The 27,437-nt window shown below is 35.1% G+C and overlaps 1 protein-coding gene across 3 annotated transcripts in view; it reads right to left on the bottom strand.

The window, feature by feature from the left end:
- CNTNAP5 (contactin associated protein family member 5) overlaps nucleotides 1–27,437 on the bottom strand; it is a 915,392-nt gene that overhangs the window by 361,357 nt on the left and 526,598 nt on the right. For all 3 annotated transcript variants that reach the window (XM_020963128.2, XM_020963129.1, XM_078146792.1), the window contains one exon: nucleotides 10,207–10,326. In XM_020963128.2, coding sequence (XP_020818787.1) covers nucleotides 10,207–10,326 — 120 coding nt within the window. The remainder of the gene's footprint in view (nucleotides 1–10,206; nucleotides 10,327–27,437) is intronic.

The following is a 27,437-nucleotide window of genomic DNA, read 5'->3' on the forward strand; positions in this document are numbered from 1 at the left end:
GCTCTTCTCGAAGGAAAACAGTGTATACATAAATAAGCAAATAAGACACAGAGACAGATAGAGACAGAGGGTCAGATACACAGAGAGATATATACACACACACATATATATATAAATATATACATACATACATATCTCTATACATAGAAATATAAAGATATATATTACAATATTTGGAACTGTGGTTAAGTCCCATCCCAACACATACTGGCTACATGTCCCTGAATAAGTTACTTAACATCTTAATGCTTCCTCCTCCCACTAAAAATAACAACAAACAAATAAACAATCAAACAAGCAACTCTGAAACTATAAACTGTACAATAGTTGCTGATCTACTTTGGTAGAGTGAATTTCCTGAATGGGAGTTCCTTACACTGATGAAGTCACAGGTACAGACTCCACTTCCTCCTCTGGAAAAAAAATCAAAATAAACACAAAGCATTTTCAGTGGGCAGGGTACTAACAACAATTAGGGAAATTAGTATAAGACTTATAGGAGGTTTCCTTTGATTTGGGACTTGAATGGAACCATGGTTCCAAAAGGTAGGCATGAATAGGGAGAGCATTTAAGCCTGAGGAGCTGGCCTGGCAAAGGCAAGGATTAGTGAAATGGAATCTTACATATGGGAAGCATCAAGTTGACCAGTTTGCCTGTAGCAATGTATGCAAGGAAGAGCATTGTATAATGAGCCTGGAAAGACAGAATGGAGCTAGACCTTAAAGGTGTTGTAAATACTCAACAGAAGGGCTTGTGCCCTAACTCTCTGCACCTTAGTAGAAGGGCAGCTAGATGACTAAGTAGAGAGAGCACTGGGTCTGAAATCAGGAAGTTGTTGTTTTTGTTCAGTTATTTTCAGTTGTGTCTTATTCTTCCTGACCCGATTTGCGGTTTTCTTGGAAAAGATACTGGGGTAGTATACAGGGTCATACAACTAGAGGAGTCAGGAAGCTGAATTCAAATCTGGCCTCAGACATTTGTACTAGCTGTGTGACCCTGGCCAAATCACTGAACCCTGTTTGCCTCAGTTTTCTAATCTGTAAAATGAGCTGGAGAAGGAAATGGCAAACCACTCCAGTATCTCTGCCAAGAAAACCCCAAATGGGTCATCAAGAGCTGAACACAACTAAAATGACTCAACAACAACAACAGTGAGTTGTGAACAGAAAAAAATCCTCACACTATGGCCAAACTAGCGACAAGCCTTTCCAAACCTACCCAAGCAACAACTTGAGTGACAGATGAAGTGACGGATATGCATTTATACATAAAGGCTATTTAGCTGGTAGGGTATGCCAAAGCTTGAGCAGACACTGAATTTCAATATATCATCTCAGGTTTCAGCATTGGGAATGATACCGTATACATCCTTTGACATAGTAATTACGTGACACTGAACAAGCCACTTAACTCATCAGAATGTGAGCTCCTTGAGAGCATACACGGCTGTTTCTCTTTCTTTCTATTTCCAGGGCTCCAGTGCCTAACATATAATAAGTTCTTAATAAATATTTATTGACTGACTGACTGACTTCCTAATGCTAGACAACTCCCTAAGATTATAAGTTGCAGAGAAGGTACCTGCCTTTATTGGTAGAAGTGGGGTGGGGGTGGGGAATATCTTCATCTGAGAGTTCTAGATATCAGAGAAATCACAAGTCTTGTCTCTATCACTGTTCCTGCACCTTTTCTTATCCCTATCCAGACCAATATCCTTATCCATATCTATATCCATATCACAGTACAGATACATTTTTATATCAATAAATTCTTAAGATATGATTCTTATAAACGAAGGAACATTTGTTTTCCTTATTTATGAACATTAATATTTTCTCAGCTTTTTAGTGGAGCAGCATTTTCCCTCCAGTTGCTACCATTAAGGAAGAAACTACAGTAATTCTTAGAATGGTACACTGGATTGGAAGTCAAAATGCCTGGGCTCAGATTTTATCTTTGCTACTTACTATCTGTGTGATCTTGAGTAAGTCCTTTACCATATTCAGGCCTTACTTCTTCAGCTATAAAATAAGGGAGTTAGACTAAATGGCTTTTAAGGCTATTTCTGTCAATCTAAGTTTCCTATGATTGGTGTATTCCCAGAATTCTTGTCAATCTCTCTAAATCCTTCATTTTATACACACAATTCAGATTATTTGCTTCAAATTGTGTGTCTCAACATTTCTCCTACCATTGTCTATCACCATTAGGGCCATCCACAAGCTTAGAGATTGTACTATGTACTTCTTCCTCCATTTTGAAATAAGAATGGACCTAGTGTTAGCAATACCCAGAAAATCCTCTGCTTTTTATTTTGCATTTCCACGGCTGCCAAGGATTTTTAGAAAAAACTACACTTCATCTACATCCTCATTCATCCTCACGTCTATTTACCATTCTCAAGGAATTTCAGCACATAATTTAAGTACAACTTTCCCTTGCAGAAATATGTTGTTTTCTACACAATAGTTTTCTCTCCCCTCCCCCATTTTAAGAGTTCAGTCATTCTTTGGTAATGTAGTTCTTGGTCTTTCCCAGGAAATGGAATCAAGACTCACAGATCTAACAGCTTGGGTCCCTTCAGGTTGTTTTTTAATGAAAGTAAATCACATTTATAACTGATTCTTCAACAGTTCAGGAGTTTTTTGTTGTTGTTGTTTTGTTTTTGTCTTCCTTCTACCTCATTTTCTGTATTTAAAACTATTCTTGATTGAATCATAGAGTTGGGTGGGACCTTGGAGGTCATCCTGTTTATTTCATAAAGAAAAAAAAATTATAAGGTGCATAGAATTTCATTGATTTGCCCAAGGTCAGACACTATTTAAGAAACATAGCTTAGACTAGAATCAGGGCTTGACATTTATTCCAATCAGTTTGCCAGAATAAGATGTTGACTTTCATATGTCGCCACATGCTTAAAAACTTACCAGCTCTAGTCTCCAGAAACTTGTAGGAAGAAACCTAGCACAACCTAATTGTTGACTATTTGACTATTATCAAATACAATGAACACTGAGAAAAATCAAAATTACAAGAATATATATTTAGATAGGTAGAGTGGTTTGGGCATCAATCTATTATAGAGAAATAGCACTGATTCTAGTCAGATGACTTGTGTTTAATTCCTTATTCTAAAAATTAAAGGATAGCTAAGTGGCACAGTGACCTGGAGTCAAGAAGCCCTCATTTCAAATCCAACCTCAGACACTTAAGAACTTTGTGAACCTGGGCAAGTCACTTAAACCTATTTGCCTTTGTTTACTTATATGTAAAATGAGAGGCAAAAGGAAATAGCAAACCATTCAGTTCTTTACAAATAAACCCCCAAATGGGGTCACAAAGAGTGGGACATGACTGAAAAATAACTGACCAACAAATCTGAAGACTAAAACTTCCATAATATTAAGCAAGTTACTTTATTTTCCTAGGCCTATAACATAAGAGGGTTAATCTATATGGTGTCTGGGGCCCTTTTATGATCTTAGATCCATATAGAAAAGGAACATGAGACTGGGAAAGAGGTCTATGCTAGAAACCTGGGGATCTAGGTTTTAGTCTCAGCTATGCTACTTACTAGATTAATGTAAGATAACTAGCATTTAAGCATTTATATAGCACTTTAAGGTTTAGAGATCACTTTAAATATTACCTCACTGTATCCTTATCACCCTGACAGGTAGGAACTATTAATATCCCCATTTTAAAAAAAAGGAAAGTGAGACAGACAGAATCTATATGACTTCCCCAAGGCCACAGAGACGAGTATCTGAGGTAGCATTCAAAATCAGGTCTTCCTAATTTCAGTACTTTATCCACTATGCCACAGCTCCCTGTATACATATAATATTATATGTGTGTGTGTGTGTATATATATGTATATATATATACATATATATATATATATATATACACACACACACATATGCACATACACATATACACACACATGCATATACACATACATGTATATTTACAAGTATACACACACACACAGATAGATAGATAGATAGATAGATAGATAGATAGATAGATAGATAGATAGATATCCTTGCCCATCTTTGGACCACAACTTCTCTTGGCTGACAAATGAGGGGAATAAACCAGTTAAAGTTCATTCCAGCTTGAAAACTTCACATGATTCTATGAATCCTCTGTCTTTTCAGGATATAGGCTGAGTCGTTTAATGTTCTCTTAGAGAAGGAGTACAAAGCAGTGCATCCAGTGGTATATACCATCACACTCCTTCCTCTTAAATACATGGTGTAAGTATAGGAGACAAGCCACAGATTATAGATCACACAGACACCCAGGTCAGAGTTAGTTTCTGCTATTTCTTTATGTGAGTATGTTATCATTTCTTTGTCTCCCTGAATATACCTTCCCTACCCAACACAGACGCTTTTTAATTTCTCTGGTTCATAGTTCTAATTAAAGCACGAGCTGCTTTTATGCCAGCAACTGTGATACATATTTTTAGATTTACACATAATGAAAATAATTACGGGGGAAAAATTCCTCAGGCAAAGACAGCAGCAAAATGTTTCATCTTTAAATGCACATATTGTTAATAGTTTAACTGACTCATTAACATTTTAAATATCTTCAATATTTTTTAGTTGTATATGTAGGTATGGAGGTCTATATTAAAGCTGAATATCATTAAGTATAATAACTACAACAACAATATTAATAATGCCTATCATGCACATAGCCCTTTATAAAATAAGCATTATGTTTATTAATAAACCACGTATTTCAATATGAAGTTCATTGGACTCAGGTTTCAAATGTACCTTTTCTCAATCTAAATAGTTGGCAGAAGCCAACATTATACAATATCTATTTATTTACCATACACACACACACACACACACACACACACACACACACACACACACACATTAAAAGAAATAAATGCCCAAACAACCATAATTACTAAAATTTGATGATAAAATCTGCAATGTATAATCTCCTTAGAATTGCCACCTGGGTAGAGTCATTATTTTCATGCTTTAAAATAATTTAAAAATCACTAAGACCCAAGGAAAATGATTTACTATGTAATTCAATGTATTTTAAATGGAACTCATCATTTTCTTCTCTAAATTTACCCTTCCTACTAACTGTCTTATTTCCATTAAAAATATTATCCTTCAATTCACTCAAATCCTTAACCTTGGCATCATCCTTGACTCTTGCCTCTCTCTCATTCCTTAAATGCAATTATTTGTTAAATCATGTATATTTTCCTTTCACAAGCTTCTCTTTTTCTCTGTGGAAAGTACTTTGTAAAAATGTATGAGTACACAACCACATTCCAAAAGAGACTCTCATTGTCTCTCACTTGGACCAATTAAAATATTTTCCATGTTACTCTTTTTGTTTGCAGCCTCTTTCTTTTTTTGAATTCATCCACCACCTGCTTGTATCAATCTCACTCACCTGCTGAAAAATCATCAGTGATGCCCCAGTTCCTCTTGGATCACATTCCTTAGTCTGACTTCAAATCCCTCCTCATTTGAACTCCAACCTTCCTCTTCCTAAGTTGTCCCTTTCTTTCTACTCACCTAGCCACCACCCTAGGTCAGGTCTCATTACTTCTTGGCTGGACAGTACTGAAATAGCTTCCTAATTTGTCTCTCAGCTCCAAGTTTCTATTCCAATTTATCCTCCAGATTGCTTTTTTTTTTTCTAACACACAAATCTGATCATATCACTCCCCCCACCTCAATAAATTCCAATGGCCTCCTATGTAAATTTCTCTGCTATTTAAAGACTTTCACAACCTGACCATAATCTACCCTTCTAGAATTATTATATACCACTGCCTGTCATACATACTACTGTTAATGAAAACTGACCTTTTTACTCTTCCTCATACCTGGCACATTTCTGTGTTTTTGTATCGATTCTCCCCAATGCCTGTAAACATTTTTTCCCCGTTAGAATACCCAATTTCCTTCAAAATTTGACTATTCAGTGTCATTTTCTACATGAAACCTTTCCAGAACCTCATAGTTGTTTGTGATCTTCCCAGACACATACAAAATAATGTCTACTTACTTTGCATCTATACACTGATATATGTACTTATCTTCCCCAGCTGGATTATAAGTTCAATGAAGTCATAGGATTTTTGCTTTTGTCCTTAGCATAGTGTCTAACACATAGTTTAGCTTAATGTTTTGCATATGGGGAAACTAAAGCATATGTGATGTTAAAAATCACAGTTTAGTGAATAGGAGAGACAAGAATAAAACCACATGATAGGCTCCTAGGATTTAGAGTTAGTATAAATCATAATGATTATCTATTACAACCCTCTATTTTTGCTCTTGTGGTTCAGTTGTTTTCAGCCATGTTTGACTCTTCTTGCCACCATTTGGGGTTTTCTTGGCAGAGGTACTGGAGTGGTTTGCCATTTCCTTCTCTAGCTCATTTTACAGATGAGGAACTGAGGGTTAATTGACTTGCTCAGGGTCTCCCAACTATTATGCATCTGAGGCAGAATTTGAACTCATGAAGATGAGTATTCTTGATTCAAGACCTAACACTCTATTTATGGTACCATCCAGCTGCCCCCTCTATCTATAGGTGAGAAAACTGAACTCTAGACAATTTATTTGATTAAAGTCATATAGGCAATAAGTAGCAGAACTTGTATTTGAACTCAGGTAATATGATTCCAACCTGGTGTGCTAGGCACTATGCCAGGATGCCTTTTATTTAGCTGGGTTTCATTTTACTTATTTATAAAATGACAGGATTGAAGATTGCAAAAATCTCTTCAGCTATAATCTATTATCTATGATCTTAATGTATAGTTCCAATATATCATTTTGTAGACTTCAGCAAATACAAGGTATTTTTTTAAAAAATAGGTTATGAATGAATGCCATTCATTAGTTATGATTAATTATACTTATTGTATTATAAATAATATAATATAGTTATAATTAATTATATTTATAAACATATCCAGGTATCTTTTTCATGGTTCGACTGTGCTAGACACAGGAAGGAATAGAGTCAGACAGTTGTCTGACTCCTCTATTATGTATTTGCGTGTCAAAACACACTGAAAGACTCCTAAGGCCTCTCAGTGACCTGTTTGCCCCTATACCAATCAGGAAAGAGTTTTACCTGTAAGTGTCGAGGCTTCCTCTTTCTATGTTTACCACCTATGCTTCCAAGGCTTTAGAAGAGCCAATATAAAATAGGGCAGAATGCATACATTCTCTCTCCTAGGATGAGAATTAAACTTTGGTGTTGTCTGTTCAATAGTCCTAGTGTTCTTGCTTTTCCAGATTCAGGAGTTTATCTGTCATAATTTCTGACACATGCCCATTTTATTCTGTGTGCTAGATGGCTGCTCTTGACTGATTCCACCTGACTAGTTTAGAACACGTGCTAACTGTGGAGCTGAAAGAGGTCCAGTGGGTAAATGTAGTGGACTTTACTGTCTAAAATGTAGAACATCCCATAGTGTATTATATTTGGAGATTTCTTTTGTCCTTTATCCCTTTGTAGCTGAACTTCATGAATTGCAGTTTCCAGAAGTTCACCAAGGCAAACCTGTTCACTTTTCCCAAGTCATTAATTTCTCAGTCATTTATTTGCTATTACTCCAATTGTCATTCATTAGTAGCTGTTTCCCTTAAAGGGAACCTACTTTTTTCCTATGTCCAAGACCATTAATGATGCTCTCACTGCCCTTGGGCAAGTTGTTGATATAATCTGAATCTTCCCCATCAGTGAAAGGAAGATGATAATATATATTCCAGTTATATGATGGGGATGGTGTAAGGTTTAATTGACACTAATGTATTTTAGAATAATGAAATGCTATGGAAATGCAAAGGGACAATATCATATTGCAGGTCAACCAGCATTTGCTGCTGACAAAATCCCATCCTAGGTGCTGAAAGTTTTATTTAATGTATTTATGTTTTGGATGACATGAAATGACACTAGACAATAACAGCAGCAATAATGATGATGATAAGAAGAAGAAGAAATAACACTTCCATAGTGTGTTAAGGTTTCTGAGAGAAGGAAGACCTTGGACTTGTGCACTGAGGAGAACAAAATAATTTTTTTATGAATGTGGATGATGACTTTGGAATAAAGAATGCTATATTTGTGAAAACTCCAGAATGTTTATACCACATTTATAACACAGGGAACCTCCATCCATTTTATAAATTTAACGTATTTGATTTCATCCAAGCAAAAGGTGTCCTAGGAAATATTACTATAGCTATAATCAAACATAATTTCTCTCATCACCTCCTTTATGCATGGAGAACATTCAAATGCAGTTTCTCAAGTTTTACATATATAGCGTCATTGAAAAGCTAAGGAAATCAACTAATAGGCATCTTACATGGATGGAAAGTATAATATAGATAATTCTATAAAACTCCCATCCAAAGGGAATGTCATGTATGACCAGATATCTAACAGTTCAGAGGATTCAGAGCCCTTTCTCCTCTTTTCCTTTTTTAACTGTCTTCTCCTTATTTCTCCCTTTCTAGTTCTTTATAGTTATTTTATCTTTTTATCTCTACTTTTCTCCTTCTCTCTTTCTCTTTCTTTTCCCTTCTTCATCTCTTTCCCTTATTTCCCACATTACTACTACTTAACTGTTGCTGCTGCTGCTGCTATTACTACTACCACTACTACTACTACATATCTACTACTTAATACCACTACAAATGATAATGATGATAATGATGGCACCATTTCCTGCCAGCAATTTGTTTAAACAACAGGTGCCTCAGAATAAAAATTGAGAAGTATCATCTGCCTTTTATATATGTGCTAACTAGGGTTCCAAAAGATGAAAAGAATTAATCACAATCACCCATCTACTAAATTTTATTGGAGCTGGATCTCAAAATCAGATTTATTTTTTTATATCACAGCCATCAGCTTTCCCTTTCACCACGTAACTTCACAACATGAAGTTGTGTTCACATAAAAGTTTAGAAAATATGAAACTAAAATCTCTTTTTACTAGTTCTTATGTTTTTAAAACAGTGTTAAGTCCCTGCATCTTAATTTAAAACTTACTTTTAACCCAATACATGTTTCATTAAGGAGAAGATAAATTAGATTGAGCTTTTATTTTATATTAATTGAGTTGTTTTGGAATTAGAAGTCCAGCATTGTGGAAGCATATATGATTTTATTGTGGTGGGGTTCATCTTCCCCATCTATCATTTAGCACAAAGAAGATGCTTAATTCATACTTATTTGATTGATTAATAGAAAAGGCCAAGGGAACCACTTGATTTACATAAAAGCTAAAAGACTTAGCCAGGTTCATATGTTCAGTTAGTTTCAAAGGTAGAATTTGAATTCAAATCTTCCTGATTTCAAACCCAGCATCCTATTGATTCTGTCATACTGCCTGTAATTCATGCTAATCAATAAAAAATTAGATTCCCTAGCCCACTCTTCTTCTTCTTCTTGTGGTTATGGTTGGTGGTAGTAGTAGTAGTAGTAGTAGTAGTAGTAGTAGTAGTAGTAGTAGTAGTAGTGTGTGTGTGTGTGTGTGTGTGGTGTGTGTGTGTGTGTGTGTGTGTGTGTGATGAAATCCCAGTTCAGGTGGTATGACTACGGGAAGGGTTGTCAAATATGGAGAGTGTAAAGTGAAAAACTCCCATGACCTCTTGATCATATAGGTGATCTGTGACAGAATTAGGTTTCTAGACTGAGTTCAATGTTCTTTTAGTTTCACTGTGATATTTCTATAATACTAATAGAGGATACCAGAATAATGACAATGTTAAATGTTTTATTAATGATAACATGACTGGATAAGTATGTAATTCCATTTGATTATGGTCTATGTTATAATGATGTTCTACACTCTAAAGGTACAAGAAATATTGATTTTAATCACTTACATGATAGATTTTTAAAAAAAAATTCTAGGCTAAAACATAAGTAACAAGTGCAAAAAGTTTTAGGAGTAGTACTAGACAATTAACAATCATCTTTTTCTGAAAATAAATGAAAATTTTCACATTCTTTTTATTCCCTCCATAATAATAACCTGTTATTAAGAGTATTGTCATACTCTTTTTTTAAAATCTTTTAAATTTTTTTCTAAAATTCTATGCTTCAAGAATAAATGCTTTCTGGTATACATTATTTAGAGAATCTGTAAAATATGAATGAAAATGATAGAATCTTACCTGTTATATTGCAATAAACGTAGAGTGGCTCAAGGGGCCCACTGCCATCTGAATCAATGTGGAAGAAGCCAGATGTGCTTCCCTTGTGCCGATAAGCTTCACATGATTGCTCATAGATTGCTAAAAGAGAAACATAAGAAGTAGGAGAGAAGTGTTTTTTGTTTGTTTGTTTGTTTTCAGTGCACATTGATTGTAGAGTGGTCCAGCCACTTTCTCTGACATTAATAACTTTATCTGAATTTAATCTTCTGTTTAACACAATAATCTTATTCCATCAGTCCAAAACCTAGAGTAGCTGGTGAGCTACAACCATTAATAAAATAGTATTCCTGCGTCATACTGTTCAAGCAAGGTAAAAAAAAATGGCAGCTTACATGAAGGGTGTCTGCTCTCATGCAAAAAAACCTCTTTAGCTCTGGTATAATGGTAGCTAAACTTCCTGTTCTCAAGATGACAAGAAACTTTTAAGGGCTATGTGGCAAGTAGGCAACTACCCACAAGCACCAGGAGACCACAATGCCTAAGATTAGAACAATCAAAGGGTAACATTAATGATACTTGTAACAATAACTAGTCCATAGGAAAGTGAACTCATGGCTTCTTTAAATTAATTAATAAATATTTTCTGAGCACAAACTCTATGACTAGAATTATGTTAGTCAATGAGAAACATAAGAAAGAAGTGTAAAATATAGTCTATCAAGGAAATTCAATTATATCTATAGCTGGGAAGGTGAAATTAACCCACATGAAGCATAACTGCTATTGTTGTTAAAGAAATATAGAACTTAGCATGGGCTAGAATAGTTAGGTGAAGTTTTACAGGTGAGATGAGATTGAAAGCAGACCACAATGCTCAAGTCAAATTGAGTTAATAGCTTCAAAACAAAGAGAAATACTTATAAGTATGTGACACCTATGAGGTATATTTCAAACAAATATTGTCTTACTATAAGGAAATGTCTGCAGGGGTGGGGAACCTGGGGACATGAAGCCACATGTGGCTTTCTACGTTGTCAAGTGCAGCCTTCTGACTGAATGTAAACTTCACAGAAAAAAATCCCCTTACTGGAAGGATTTGTTGTGTAAAACTTGGACTCAGTCAAAAGGCCAAGTGTGGCCTCAAAGAGACAGGTTCTCCACCCCTGGTCATAACCTTCTTCCATATGTATGACTTTCTTCATGCTATTTCTTATGTCTAGAAAATCTTTTCTCTCTCCTTTTATCTACTGGATTTCTATACTTACTTTAAGGCCCAAACCAAATGCCACCTTTTCCATAAATTCTTTGCTAGGACTGATTTTCTCACTCTGATCTACTTTTTTGTTACTGTTCTCTCTCTCTCTCTACTGAATTTATCATGTAAAAAGGTCTATTATATCTACCTGAGTATATCACCCCCAGTAATAATGATAATAATGAAAATAGTAATAATATATAAATATAATAATAATATGTAAATAAATAAAAATAGTAATAAAATAGCATATATAGTTTCTCAAGTTTTGCAAAGCACTTTTATATTAGCATCTTATTTGATCCTAACAAGAAACCTGTGAGGTAGTTGCTGTTGTTATTATTATTATTATTTACCTTTTTACAGACGAAGAAATTGAATATGGGAGAGGTGAAGTCCCACTGGTCATACTGCTAGTAGGTATCTTAGGCAGGATTTGAACTCAGGTCTTCCTGGCAATCTAGCCATAATAAAACTTAGTTGTCTCATATCTATCACAGTACTTAGTACAATGACTTAAATATAGAAAGCAGTTAATAATTGTTTATTTAATTGAGCTAACAAACATCAATGATAGATATTGGATTTTTGTCATTATTTGTACTTCACTATAATGCTTTCATCAGTATTACACTGAATGGATATTTATTAACTCAAGCACAGAACATGGTTTAGTGGGGAAAAAACACTGAATTGGAATCTTGCGATATGAGTTTGAATCTTGGTTCATCAGCTTTCTACCTTGTGATGTTAGTCACTGCATCTCTTACAGCCTAAGTCTCTTCATCTGTAGGCGGGTGCACTTTTACAATTCTAGAACTATTATGCTATTAAAATGCTTAATGGCTATGTATACATGAAATATAAATCGAGACTTTTCTTGGACTTCTTGAATAGCCAAAACACCCTTGGCCCAGGTGAGGGGAAAACCAGAAGAAAAAGAACAACAAGAGTAATGGAAAGAAATTTTAGAAACATAAAGAATGAGGACATCATCCCATTCAATAGACACTGGGGTAGCTGAGTGGGTCTGTGAGTAAACTGTTCAATACAACAAGAAAACGTGAATTCAAATCTTGCCTCAGAGACTTCCTAGCTATTTAACTCTAGGCAATATAACTTCTCTCAGTCTATTTCCTTATCTGTAAAAATTGGGATAACATTAACAGCTATGCCATAAGATTGTGTTGAGGTTCAAATGAAAGAACATATTTAAACTGTTTTGTAAAACTTAATGTAGTATATAAATGATATGTTCTTATCATTCATTTTACAAATGGGAAAATGAGACCAAGAGAGATGAAATTATTTTTCCAAGATATAGCACTGTTATTCATCGTAGGCTTATCCCTATCGACATCAGTATTTATTAACTTTTAGTGTTAATCTCTAAGTGGCAGAAATTGAAGTAATATTAGTTATTGGTCAAGTCAGTCTAAAGTTTCTGATTGTTGATATCATTGGTTAGTCCTTAACACTGGATAATATAGCAGTTAAAACAATGGCACTTTCACAAAACCTTCTGGTTTGGAATTTAGATATATATTTTTTTAAGTTATATGTGTCTCTATATGTACAGAGACACATGTAACATTCAAGGTTTGCTATGAAAGGAACAATGGCAGTTACATAAAGAATTCTTTGTTGTTCGATTGTTTCATTCATGTCCTACTCCTTAGGACCTCATTTGGGATTTTCTTGGCAAAGATACTAGGGTAGTTTGCCATTTCCTCCTCCAGCTCATTTTACAGATGAGGAAACTGAAGCAAACAAGGTTATTTGACTTTCCCAGGGTCATACAACTAGTGTTTGAGGCCACATTTGAACACATATCTTCCCGATTCTAGGCCTTATGCTCTATCCACTGTGTCATCTAGCTGCCCTCAAAGAATTCTTAGAGTGGAATTTTATCTTGATAGAAACAGGTGTATAACTTTGCTGAAAAGAGCAGATGAACCAGCATTTTATATTTGAATAAAACAGTCTAGTTCTGGATCTACCAGCTAATTCATTGCCTAAAGTACAATTTGAAATGTCCTTGCAATGTCTATTCTCATTAGAGATAACGATAGCATACAGACAGAAACAGAGTTGTATTTAGGCCTCATCTTTTCAAGTGGCAAGGTCAGATTTGTAGTTAGTTTTTGTTTTTTTGTTTATTTTCCCCTGGCCCATTCATTTGTACTCCTATGGGGAAGCTATACAAACATTCCTGAGTGAAACTGTTCTGGTCCTCTTTCTCACCTTGGCCTGTAAGTTCCTCAGTTTCTAGGTCAAAAGAAAATAATACTTCATTACATGACTATATGTATGGTCACAGCTCTGTGTGTGTGTGTGTGTGTGTGTGTGTATGTGTGTGTGTGTGTGTGTATGTGTGGTCCTAGACATAAATAAGACTAAATTTATTCCATTAATTAAATAAATTCTTGGGAAACATTTTGGAAGCATTTTGCTTTTATGGACAGTTGTTTAATTAAGCTTAACAACCCCCTTGTGAGGTACATGTATAGTAAGTTGCATTCATTTAGTTTGATGGATGAAAAAAAGGAGGTAGGTTAAAGAAAAGGGCTTTTCCTGAAATTAGTTTGGAAACTGTGCCAGAGTAGGACATCTCTTGGTGTCCCAGGCAATTCTCAAAATAGAAATAGCTTCTGTGACATTTCTATCATTGAAAAAAGGGACTTGGGGTACAGGGCATGTCCTACAGCCTTGCTGGCTCAGCACACAAAGATCTAATTCATATATACATAATGGAGAGTGGAAAATAAGAATATACCATTCAAATTTCATAATAATAATATATTTCTATAATAGTTCAAGGATTTCTAAATTATGTATGAAATACATTAATATACAAATGTATATAAACCCCTACAGGATAGCCTCAGAACATATGTGTTATGTATCTATACACATTATCTATTGGATTTCAATGATGTGGATACTCCCTCTATGGATGTGATGTGTGGAGGGGATGATAATCCTTCTTATACCTTAGTCAGTAGGAAAGAACATATCACAGCAAGCCTGGACCTTTCATTCTCTAATATTCCAAGACCTTTTGGTTTTGTTATTTTGAGTATACCCTCAACCATAACAGACTCCAACCCCTCTAAGCCTTAATGGAAACTATTTGTGGCTGATCTGATAAAAAAAAAAATCATTGCTTGGTGGCTGTCTTTTTGCATATGACCCTCTCAAGGAAAAATGATCGCTTCCATCTCAAAATTTTCATATGATATCTATACTTTATCCATTAACATTATAACTTTATACCTTGTGTTCTGTCTTATCCCTCCTGTTAGCTTATAATTTTCTTAAAGGTACTATGTGTGTTTTCATTCTTTGGAAAGTATAATACAATAACCTGCACATGGTATTTAATAAACATTTGTTGAAATTGAGTTGGTTAATGTAATAATTATTGTAATATTTTGGTTTGATATCTGAATCTGTCTTTCTTTTTTTTTTTTTGTGAGGCAATTGGGTTTAGTTGTCTTGTCCAGAGTCACACAACTAGTAAGTGTTAAGTGTCTGAGCTGGATTTGAACTCAGGTCCTCCTGACTCCAAGGCCAGAGCTCTGTTCACTGCACCATCTAGCTGCCTCCGAATCTGTCATTTAATAACTAAATGGCTTTGGACAATTTATTTAACCTCTTTCAACCATATTTTTCTCATCTGTAAAAGCAGAAAAAAATAACATTACTTCCTTACAGGTGTCTAGCAATAAGTGAAATAATGTATTCAACAAACTTAATGACTATAAAGTTATATGCAAATGTAAGATATATATATATATATATATATATATATCATATGTAATATGATATATAATACATACATATACATATACATATGTATATATATATATATATATGTATACACATATATATATATAAGCTTTTGCCTTTGCTCAGTAAATGGTAACATGAGCTAGCAGTCATATAGCACTTTAAAATTTGTAAATTCAGACACATTATTTCATTTGAACTTCAAAGAAAAAAATCATATGATAAGATACTATTATTTGTATTATTATCCCTATTTTGCAGATGAGGCAACCAAGTTTAAGAGAAAGCAAATAACTTGTCCATGGTTATCCAGATAGTGTCAGAGCCAGGATTTGAAACCAGGTTAACAGTACAAACTATAAATTCTTGAAATGGCTGGACAGTTTCATCAGTCTTATTCTTTTTTTCTCCCCAGAGGGAATAGAATAGATCTCCATAGCTTTTCATAATGCTAACATTCTTGGGATAAGAACTGATGTGACCATAGGAATTGTCCCACAATATTGCCAATTTGTCATGGATATGTCTATGAGTAATATGAGTAATTCTCTTATACTAAGACAAGTGACAAAAGGAACAAGCATGAGCTGAGAATAGATGATGGGACTTGTGTGGGGAAGGGCTCTCTGCCATAGAACTGGAAACTGTTCCTTCCCAACCAAGTCATGCTGAATAATTTCATCATCCGTAATAATTTAAATAACTATAACTTTTGAAAAATTAGAGCAAATCACAGACTACACATACCTAGATGTCCTGCAATTGAAAGAGATTAATCATACAACAATTACAGAATAGCCAAAGGAAGCCTTCAGTTCACACAGAAAAAAACATTTAAAATTTAATTCAAAGCAGCAATAAGTTTAAAGGTATATGTGTATTTGTTGCTATAATTCTAATATCCCCTTAGATTTACAAAAGTCCAGCAAGCTCAAGGGGCCTTCCTAGATAATGTCACAGTGTTAATGAGACAATTTACCCAGTAAAAGAAAGCTTCAATCAAAGGGCTTAGGGTATTGATGTAAGGGGACAGAATGGTGGCATATACCACTACTTGACTTAACTCACTAACACATCTCATTCAGATTATTCAATTTATTTAAACAAATATGTATTAAATTCCTGCTGATGTACAGAGCATCAAGTTAGAGACAAGAACAGATATGATTTTATATGACTCTCCACATTCCATCACCAATTCTGCTTGGCTTGGACTCAAACATGGACCACTCAAGATAATCTCTTGTCACCTGAAATCCCATCATCATCTTGAGTGACTCAGTTTTTGACCCTCAGCTCCTTAATGGCTTCTCCCCGCTGACTGGAGGGCTGAATGGTGATGCATTAGACTCTTCCCAAACCCTTCTTTTATAGTTCTGCTCAGAAATTTCCGAATTTTCCTGATACCTTTCTACTTTCCATCAGCAGCTCTGCTTAGTTTAGACTCTATAGAGTATCATGAATCCCACACCAGGTACTACCTGGTGACCCTGTTCTTTCCAGCTTCCTTTTGTGTGTTGCCTTTCCCCATTAGATTCTAAGGGCAGCCAGGTGGCATAGAGGACAAAGTGCTGGGCCTGGTGTCAGGAAGAACTAAAACAGTTACTAGCTATGTGACCCTGGACAAGTCACTTAACCTTGTTTACCTAAATTTCCTCATTTGTAAAATGAGCTGGAGAAGGAAATGACAAACTACTCCAGTATCTTTCCCAAGAAAACCTCTCAATAGGTCACAGAGTCAGACACGACTGCAAAATGACTGAATTATGAGATTATAAGATCCTTGAGGACAGGGACTATTTTTCTTTTTCTTACTTTTGTCCTCAGTTCTTACCACAGTGTCTGGGACATAGCAATACTTAATAAATGTGAATTCAATAGAATATGAGAATAGCGTACTTTCTCCTATGTAGAGCAGAAGGAAGGTAGTCTAAAAGGAGAATAGGATATATACACAGATAACAATACATAATATTTCTTTTTAAATGAAATGTTAATCCCAGTGGTGTCTGAGATCTGGGGAAGGAATTATTTCCTGATTGGTGGGTGAGAGTGGGTGATATAAGCCTTCCTAGAGAAGATAGCACTTGCACTATGATTTAAAGTATTAAAATGGGTGATAGCTTTAACTTTGGAAGGGTCCTTGGAGTCTATCCAAATTGACTATTTTACTGACAAGCAAACTAAAATTTGGAAATGTTAAGTGATTTCTTCAAGGTCACACAAATGTTAAGCAGGAGAACAAAGAAAATTTGAATCCAGTATTCATTCAACTCATTCATACTCCTTCCAACTATCAAAAGGATTACTCAGGATTTAGGACCAAAGATGTTTTAGAAATAGGGAATGGCAAGATCAAGGCAAAGAGGAGAGAAGGTGCAGGATATTCAAAGGCTAGACTTTAGTCCAATTTGATTTAAAAATAAAATGTATGGAGGGGAATAATATGAGATAAGTCTAGAAAAACAGGCTTACAACTTCAATAGCTCAGACAAGCAGTACTAAGAGACTGGAATTAAAAAAAAAACATAATCATTCAGTGGAATACATATACACTATTTTCTCCTCCAAAATTTCTAGTTAATTAGTCCACTCTTTACAATCCTACCCCCCAAAAATGTTTTATGATCTGGGAGTCCATTTTGGTGCACTGCTACTTGACATCAGAGAGAATACAAATTCACAATTGGGGTGTGAAATTAGAAAGGTTTTGAGAATGGAGCAAGCAATGGCTTGTGCTGTCTGACATTTAAGAACTAGCCTACTGTTAGCAAAGTTTGTTACTACAAATGTTTTCTTTCTTTCTTTCTTTTTTTCTATTCAAACACAGGGCCTTTCTGAAAGACAGTAAGATATGGGATGAGAATAATATCCAAAATAATATCCAAGCTTGACACTCAATAAATATGCATCACAGTATTATTTGAATCCAATTATGCTACTCCTGTCCCCTAATGACTTCAAAACGCTGCTCTAGTCACTTAGCTTAACTTGTTCTCCCAGCAACAGGTCCTATGTTTATTCCAGAAGTCCTATCACAGTAAAAAGAATTGTGAGTTAGGAATCAACTATTATGTATTCAAGTCCCAATTTGTCCCTTAATTACATGTGAAATGTAGGTAAATAATCAGAAGCCTTATGCCCTACATAACACAGAGTGAGAGCAAAAGGGATGCTATTAGGTCATGATCTTAAGCTTAAATCATGTTTTTGAAGCTTTAATAGTCCTCTTTTCTCCTAAGAGGAGAAAAATGGTGGAAATTACGCTCAATAAAAAGTAGGTAATTTTAGTTAATTTTTTTTCCTTGTGTTCTTGCACAACTGAACTAGGTTTTTGGAGAAATTTAGGGTATTTCTGATAATCTGTTAGCTTAAATGGAAGGCAATATGTATAGTGGATCAAGAAGCTGAATTGAAGTCAGGAAATGCCTGGATTGAAATCCCCTTTCTGATGTTTATTAGCTGTGGATCTTAGTTAAGTCACTTAATTTCTCCCAGTCTCAGTTTCCTCATTTGTAAAATGGGGATAATAGTAATACCTTCATCACAGGGATACTTTTTTTAAATTTTTCTATATTTTTTAATTTTTTTTCCATATGCTTTTGAGTTGAAAATTTTTTCTCCCTTGTTCTGCCCCCCCCAACCCTCCCCAAGACAGCGCACAATCTGATATAGGCTTTACATTTACATACCCATTAAACATATTTTCACATTAGTGAAGTTGTAAGTAAAAATTAAAACCAATAAGAAGAACCATCAGAAAGATGAAACAAAACTCAACTGAAGGTAAAAATAAGTGAGAGCGATTTGACTTCCATAGTTCTTTCTTTGGATGTGGACAGCATTTTCCATCCCGAGGCCTCTGGAGATGTCTTAGATCCTCGTAATGCTGAGAAGGGTTCAGTTTAACATTCTTAGTCATTGCATAATGTGGCTGCTATTGTATACAAAGTCCTCTTGGTTCTGCTCACTTCACTCAGCATCAGACCATATAAGTCTTCCCAGGTTTTTCTGAAGTCAGCCTGTTCATCATTTCTTATAGCACAATAGTATTCCATTACATTCATATACCACAACTTGCTCAGCCATTCCCCAATTGATGGCATCCTCTCAATTTCCAATTCTTTGCCACCACAAAAAGAGCTGCTATGAATATTTTTGTACATGTGGGTCCTTTTCCCATTTGTTTGATCTCTTTGGGATATAGCCCTAGAAGTGCTATTGCTGGATCAAAGGGTATGCACATTTTTGTAGCCCTTTGGGCATAGTTCCAAATTGTTCTCCAAAATGGTTGGATCATTTCACAACTCCACCAACAATGTATTAGCGTTCCAATTTTCCCACATCTTCTCCAACATTTATCATTTTCCTGTTTTGTCATGTTGGCCAATCTGATAGGTGTGATGTGGTACCTCAGAGTTGTTTTGATTTGCATTTCTCTAATCAATAATGATTTAGAGCATTTTTTCATATGACTATAGATGGCTTTAATTTCTTCATCTGAGAACTGTCTGTTCATATCCTTTGACCATTTATCAATTGGGGAATGGCTTGTGTTCTTATAAATTTGTCTTAATTCTCTATATATTTTAGAAATGAGGCCTTTATCAGAGAACTGGTTGTAAAAATTCTTTCCCAATTTTCTACCTTCCTTCTAATCTTAGTTGCATTGGCTTTGTTTGTGCAAAAACTTTTCAATTTAATGTAATCAAAATTATCCATTTTGCTTTTCATAATGTTCTCTATCTCCTGTTTGGTCATGAATTCTTCTGTTCTCCATAGATCTGATAGGTAAACTATTCCTTGTTCTCCCAGTTTACTTATGGTATCAGCCTTTATATCTAAGTCATGAACCCATTTTGACTTTATTTTGGTATATGGTGTGAGATTTGGGTCTATGCCTAGTTTCTGCCATACTCTTTTCCAGTTTTCCCAGCAGTTTTTTTCAAAGAATGGGTTCTTATCCAGAAGCTGGGGTCTTTGGGTTTATCAAATAATAGATTACTATATTGACTACTGTGTCTTGCATATTTAACCTATTCCACTGATCCACCTCCCTATTTCTTAGCCAGTACCAAGCAGTTTTGATGATGCTGCTTTATAATACAATTTAAGATCTGGAATTGCTAGGCCACCTTCCCCTGCATTTCTTTTCATTAGTTCCTTTGATATTCTGGACCTTTTGTTTTTCCAAATGAATCTTGTTATTATTTTTTCTAACTCTATAAAATAATTTTGGTAGTTTGATTGGTATGGCACTGAATAAGTAAATTAGCTTATGTAGGATTGTCATTTTTGTTATATTAGCTCGGCCTATCCATGAGCAACTGATGTTTTTCCAATTATTTAGATCTGATTTTATTTGTGTGAAAAGTGTTTAATTGTGTTCATAGAGTTCCTGGGTTTGTTTCGGAGGTAGACTCCTAAATATTTTATAATGTCTACAGTAAGTTTAAATGGGATTTCTCTATCTCTTGCTGTTGGGCTTTGTTGGTAATATATAGAAATGCTGATGATTTATGTGGGTTTATTTTATAGCCTGCAACTTTGCTAAAGTTGTTTATTATTTCAAGTAGTTTTTTACTTGATTCTCTAGGATTCTCTAAGTATATCATCATGTCATCTGTAAAGAGTGATAGCTTTGTTTCTTCTTTGCCTATTCTAATGCCTTCGATTTCTTTTTCTTCTCTTATTGCTAAAGCTAAGTTTCCAGTACAATATTGAATAACAGTGGTGATAATGGACATCCTTGTTTCACCCCCGATCTTATTGGAAATGCTTCTAGCCTGTCCCCATTACATATAATGCTTGCTGAAGGTTTTAGATATATGCTATTTATTATTTTAAGGAAGACTCCATTTATACCTATGCTTTCTAGTGTTTTTAATAGGAATGGGTGTTGTATTTTATCAAAAGCTTTTTCTGCATCTATTGAGATGATCATGTGGTTTCTGTTGGTTTTGTTGTTGATATGCTCAATGCTGATAGTTTTCCTAATATTGAACCAACCCTGCATTCCTGGTATAAATCCTACCTGGTCATAGTGTATTATTCTTGTGATAAGTTGCTGTAATCTACTTGCTAGTATTTTGTTTAAAATTTTTGCATCTATATTCATTAGAGAAATTGGTCTATAATTTTCTTTCTCTATTTTGACTCTTCCTGGTTTAGGTATCAACACCATATTTGTATCATAAAAAGAATTTGGTAAGACTCCTTCTTCACCTATTTTCCCAAATAGTCTATATAGTATTGGAATTAATTGTTCTTTAAATGTTTGATAGAATTCGCATGTAAATCCATCTGGCCCTGGAGATTTTTTCCTAGGGAGTTCATCAATGGCTTGTTCAATTTCTTTTTCTGAGATGGGGTTATTTAAGTATTTTACTTCCTCTTCGTTAATCTGGGCAATTTATATTTTTGTAAATATGTATCCATTTCACTAAGATTGTCAAATTTGTTGGCATATAGTTGGGCAAAATAATTCCTAATTATTGTTTTAATTTCTCTTTGGTGGTAGGTAGCTTCCCTTTCATTCTTGATACTAGTAATTTGGTTTTCTTCTTTCTTTTTTTAATTAAATTAACCAAAGGCTTATCTATTTTATTGTTTTTTCATAAAACCAGCTCTTAGTTTTATTTATTAGTTCAATAGTTTTCTTAATTTCAATTTTATTAATTTTTCCTTTGGTTTTCAATATTTCTAATTTGGTGTTTAGTTGAGGATTTTTAATTTGTTCTTTTTCTAGTTTTTTTAGTTGTATGCCCAATTCATTAATCTCCTCTTTTTCTATTTTATTTATGTAAGCATTTAGAGATATAAAACTTCCCCTAAGAACTGCTTTCGCATCCCATAGGTTTTGGTATGTTGTCTCATTATTGTCATTCTCTTGAATGAAATTATTGATTGTTTCTATGATTTGTTGTTTGACCCAATCATTTTTTAGGATTAGATTATTTAGTTTCCAATTATTTTTTAGTCTATCTTTCCATGGCCCTTTATTACATATTTTTATTGCATCATGATCTGAAAAGGATGCATTTAATATTTCTGCCTTTCTGCATTGGATTGTGAGGTTTTTATGCCCTAGTACATGGTCAATTTTTGTGTATGTGCCATGTACTGCGAGAAAAAAGTATATTCCTTTCTATCCCCATTCAGTTTTCTCCAGAGGTCTATCATACCTAACTTTTCTAATGTTCTATTCACCTCCTTAACTTCTTTCTTGTTTATTTTGTGGTTAGACTTATCTAGTGCTGAGAGGGGGAGGTTCAGGTCCCCCACTAGTATAGTTTTGCTGTCTATTTCTTCCTGTAACTCCCTGAACTTCTCCTGTAAGAATTTGGATATACCATTTGGTGCATATGTATTAGTAATGATATTACTTCATTGTCTATGGTGCCTTTTAGCAGGATGTAGTTCCTTCCTTATCTCTTTTGATTAGATCTATTTTTGCTTTTGCTTGTCTGAGATCAGGGATTGCTACCCCTGCTTTTTTTACTTCAGCTGACGCATAATATATTCTGCTCCAGCCTTTTACCTTTACCCTGTATGTGTCACTCTTTTTCAAATGTGTTTCCTGTAAACAACATATTGTAGGATTATGGTTTTTAATCCATTCTGCAATCCGTTTCCGTTTTATGGGAGAGTTCATCCCATTCACATTCACAGTTATGATTACTATCTGTGTCTTTTTCTCCATCCTTTTCCCCCTATTTATGCTTTTCTTTCTCCTTTTTCCTTTCTCCCCTTCACTAGTGTTTTGCTTTTAATGACCGCCTCCTTCAGTCCCTTCCCCCTTTTATTATCCCTTTCCCTTTTCTTCCCCTTTAGTCTTACTGCTGCTTCCCTCCCTTCTTTCCCCCCCCTTTTTTCCCCCTCCCTTTTCTTTCCCCTTTTCCCTCCTACTGCCTATAGGGCAAGTTAGATTTCTATACCTAACTGATTATATTATGCCCTTCTTGAGCCAAATCTGATGAGAGTAAGGTTCAAACAATGCTCCCCCCCTTTCCCTCTGCTGTAATAGGATTTTGTGTCTTTTCCTGTAATGTAATTTACCCTTGTCTGCCTCCTCCTTTCTCAGTACATTTTCTAAGATCAGATTGATCCACTTATTTGGATCCATTTAACCCACTTGATTAGATTTTTTTTTATCATTACATCAAAGTCAACTAATATCCACCCTCTTTATGTATACTCCTTTAACAAGGTGTAATAACAATACAGTTCTCAAGGGTTGCAAGTCTCATATTCCCTTGTAGGGGTTTAAACAGCCCCCCCCCTTATTAACAACATATTGTATCCTTCTGTCCCATTTACCTTTTTAAGTCCTTCTTGAGTCCTGTACTTGAAGATCAAATTTTTTGTTGAGCTCTGGTCTTTTTATCAGGAAAGTTTGGAAGTCTCCTATTTCATTGAATATCCACCTCCTCCCTTGAAAAATGATGCTCATTTTTGCTGGGTAATTGATCCTTGGCTGCATTCCAAGCTCCTTTGCCTTTGGAATATCATGTTCCATGCCCTGCTCTTTTAATGTAGAAGCTGCAAGGTCCTGTGTAATCCTGACTGTGGTTCCATGATATTTAAATTCTTTCTTTCTGGCTGCTTGCAGCACCTTCTCTTTCATCTGGTAATTTTGGAATTTTGCTATTATATTTCTTGGCGTTGTCAATTTGGGATCTCTTTCAGGTGGTGATCGGTGGATTCTTTCTATGGTTATTTTCCCTTCTGGTTCTAGGACTTCTGGGCAGTTTTCCTTTATGATTTCCTGAAAGATACTGTCCAGGCTCTTTTTTTCATCATGATTTTCAGGTAGTCCAATAATTTTTAAATTGTCTCTCCTGAGTCGATTTTCCAGGTCGGTTGTTTTACTGATGAGGTATTTTACATTTTCATCTTTTTTCATTTTTTTATTTCTGTTTGACTGATTCTTGCTCTCTCATAGAGACATTAGTTTCCATTTGTCCAATTCTAGTTTTTAACAGATTGTTTTCTTCTGTTAGTTTTTGTACTTCCTTCTTCAACTGGCCAATTGTGTTTTTTAGGGACTTGTTTCCTTCAGTGTACTCTTCTGTTAGTTTTTGTCCTTCCTTCTTCAATTGGCCAATTGTGTTTTTTAGGGACTTGTTTTCTTCAGTGTATTTTTTTTCCAATTGGCCAATTGTATTTTTGAAGGACTCTTTTACCTCTCTCATTTGACTATTAAAATCCTTCTTGAGCTCTTCTAAGAAGGCTTTTTGGGCTTCAGACCAGTTCATATTCCCTTTTGTTGTTGCAGATGTGGGTTTGTTGACAATGTTGTCCTCTTCAGAATTTCTGTCTTGATCTTCACTCTTCTCATAATATGAATCTATGGTACGTTTCTTTTTACTCATGGTGTTTCTTTATTCCCTGGCCTTTAAAGAGATTGAGCTCTCCTGCTGGGGAACAGAGGGTACTGACCCAAGCTTCTTGTGTTGGGAGCCTAGGTCTTGGTCACTGGCTTTGCGTTGCTGGGGCCTCTTATGCTGGAATTGGAGGCTTTAGGGTTTTGGCAGCTTACCTTGTGTTGGGCTGGAATCAGCAAGGCTGGAACTTTCAGGCAATTCTAGGTTGCTTGCTTTTCCTTTCCTTTAGCTTTCTTCAGCTCCTTTTAGATGGTGCTGCAGGTGTTTATCTGCCTGGGGCCCCTGCAGTGTTGTCTCCCTCGTTTCTGCTAATGCACTGGGAGATTCCTTTGTGGAGTGCGAGGCTCCTGGTGGTTTTCTGAGCTGGTTTCCACCGGTTCCCCCGCCCTCACTGAGGCACTGGAGGTCCAGGTGTTGGTGTTTGCCTGCTCTACCACCTGGGCTTCAGGATTTCTTCACAATTGGAGGCTTCCTACAGCTCACCTGGTGTTGGGTTGGAATCAGCAAGACCGGGGCTTTAGGAAGCCTTTAGCTTGTTTTCTTCCCCTCCTTTCAGATGAATGCCCAGGGTACTTATCCGCCTGGGGCCCCTTTTTTTGCTGAGGCACTGGGAGACCATTTGCTGGGCTGCTGCACTGCTGCTCCTGTCTTTCTTCTAGTTCAGGTGTTCCAGGGTTTTTTTTTCCTGGGCTGATATTTTCTGGGTTTGCAGAGGTTGATAGGGGAGAGTGAGAGTGACTACCTTTTCACTCCGCCATCTTGGCTCCCATCACAGGGATATTTCAAAGATCAAATGAGATAGTATAAGTAAAGAGTTTTGAAAACTTAATCATATACATTATATATATATATATATATATATATATATATATATATATATATATATATATATATATATAATATGTATATGTGTATGTTGCTTATAATTAAAATTCATATTATGATAGATATACTTTGGATCCAGAATTGTATATTGCCTTTGCTCATTTATATATAATTGCCAATTATATACGTATATTTGCATGCATTCCTGTACGTACATGAAAGTTATTAGAGTATTGGTAAATGACCTCCCACTAAAGATGGCCTGAATCAAGGCATGCTCTTGACACATACTGGTTTATTCAATTCCAGGCATGTCACCTACCTTCTCAGTGCTCTGAATAACCTCTAAATTGAAGAAAGTATGGAGACATGCATTGGTAGAGGAAATTTCCTAAATCTAGAGTTTCCTATATCAATGAAAACACAGGTCCAGTCCTTATCTGATAGATAGATAAACAGATAGATGGACAAATAGACAGATAGATAGACACAGATACATACAGATATATATATATATATATATATATATATATACATATATATTTGAGTATGTGTATACACACACACATACATATATATATATATACATATGTGTATATATATATATATACATATATATATATATATATATGTTTATATATTCATATGTGTATACAAATACCCCCTTAAATACAGAGACAGACACACAGACAATTTGGCAAAATGGATAGAAAGATGGCCTGGGATACAGGAAAAGCTGGAATTAAGTTGTATCTGAGATTAAGTCCTGCTACGTACTGGATAACAACTTAAACTTACTTTGTCCTAGTCAACTCTCTATGGTTGAGAGAGTGTACAGACTTTAATTCTATTTCACAGACTTTTCCCATCTTAGGTACATATAAAAATATAAAATACTATCCAACCATTAAATGAAAGAGACCTACCTAGATCAATTAGATGATATTTTAAAATAATAAAATGTTATATAATTATTATAAGGGGAATAATGCTAATAATCAGGGGCAGCTAGGTGGCATAGTAGACAGAGCACTGGGCCTGGAGCCAGGAAGACTCATCTTCTTAGTTGAAATATGACCTCATATACTTACTAGCTGTGTGTCTCTGGTTAAATTACTTAACCTAATTTGCCTCAGTTCCCTCATCTGCATAATGAGCTGGAGAAGGATGGCCAACCATTCCAATATCTTTGCCAAGAAAACCCCAAATAGGGTCATGAAGGGTCAAACTCCACTGAAAATGACGCAAAAACAACAACGATGCTTACAATCAGCTATTCTCATGATCCTTGAATCCTAGGGTTCTTCTAGCCACACTAGTCTTGGAAACCATCTAGTTGGAAGCTGACACACTATACTTGATCTACTGTCCCTCTGCATATGGTTTTTGGTATAATCATGTTCTAATTATCCTCAACACACAGCATGTTGTTCCTTCTTCTATTCCTTTGCTTATGTTGTTTCCCATGTGTGAAAATGCCTGCTTCCCCCTCATGAACACATCTAATCTACAGGGGAAAAATATAGAATCATAATTTCACAACATAAATATCATCTGTTTAATAGATTTTTTAAAAAAAATTATTTTCTATGCAAGGCAATCAAGATTAAGTGACTTGCCCAGGGTCACACAGCTAGTAAGTATCAAGTGTCTGAAGATGGATTTGAACTCCTAACTCCAGGGCCAGGGCTCTATCCTCTGTACTACCTAGATGCCTCATAGATTTCTGATTGACTACCATAGTCCATAATGTTCTCCCTTTCTTTACGTCCTGTGGTAAGTTTTTTTTTTCTGTGTTTATTTTTATTTACCTTATTTTATTTTTATTTCATAGTATATTAATTTATAATACATATTATTTAAGACTATTTTATAATCTTTATTTATTTCATTAATACTTCATATGTGTATGAGACCTGTCCCAAAACTAGAGTCCAGGTACTTGTGGAAAGGAGTAATGTCTTATCTTTGTCTTCCATTTTTCCTCTACT

This window comes from Phascolarctos cinereus, unplaced genomic scaffold, assembly GCF_003287225.1.
Source record: "Phascolarctos cinereus isolate Bilbo 61053 unplaced genomic scaffold, phaCin_HiC Scaffold_726;HRSCAF=1367, whole genome shotgun sequence".
NCBI lineage: Eukaryota > Metazoa > Chordata > Mammalia > Diprotodontia > Phascolarctidae > Phascolarctos > Phascolarctos cinereus.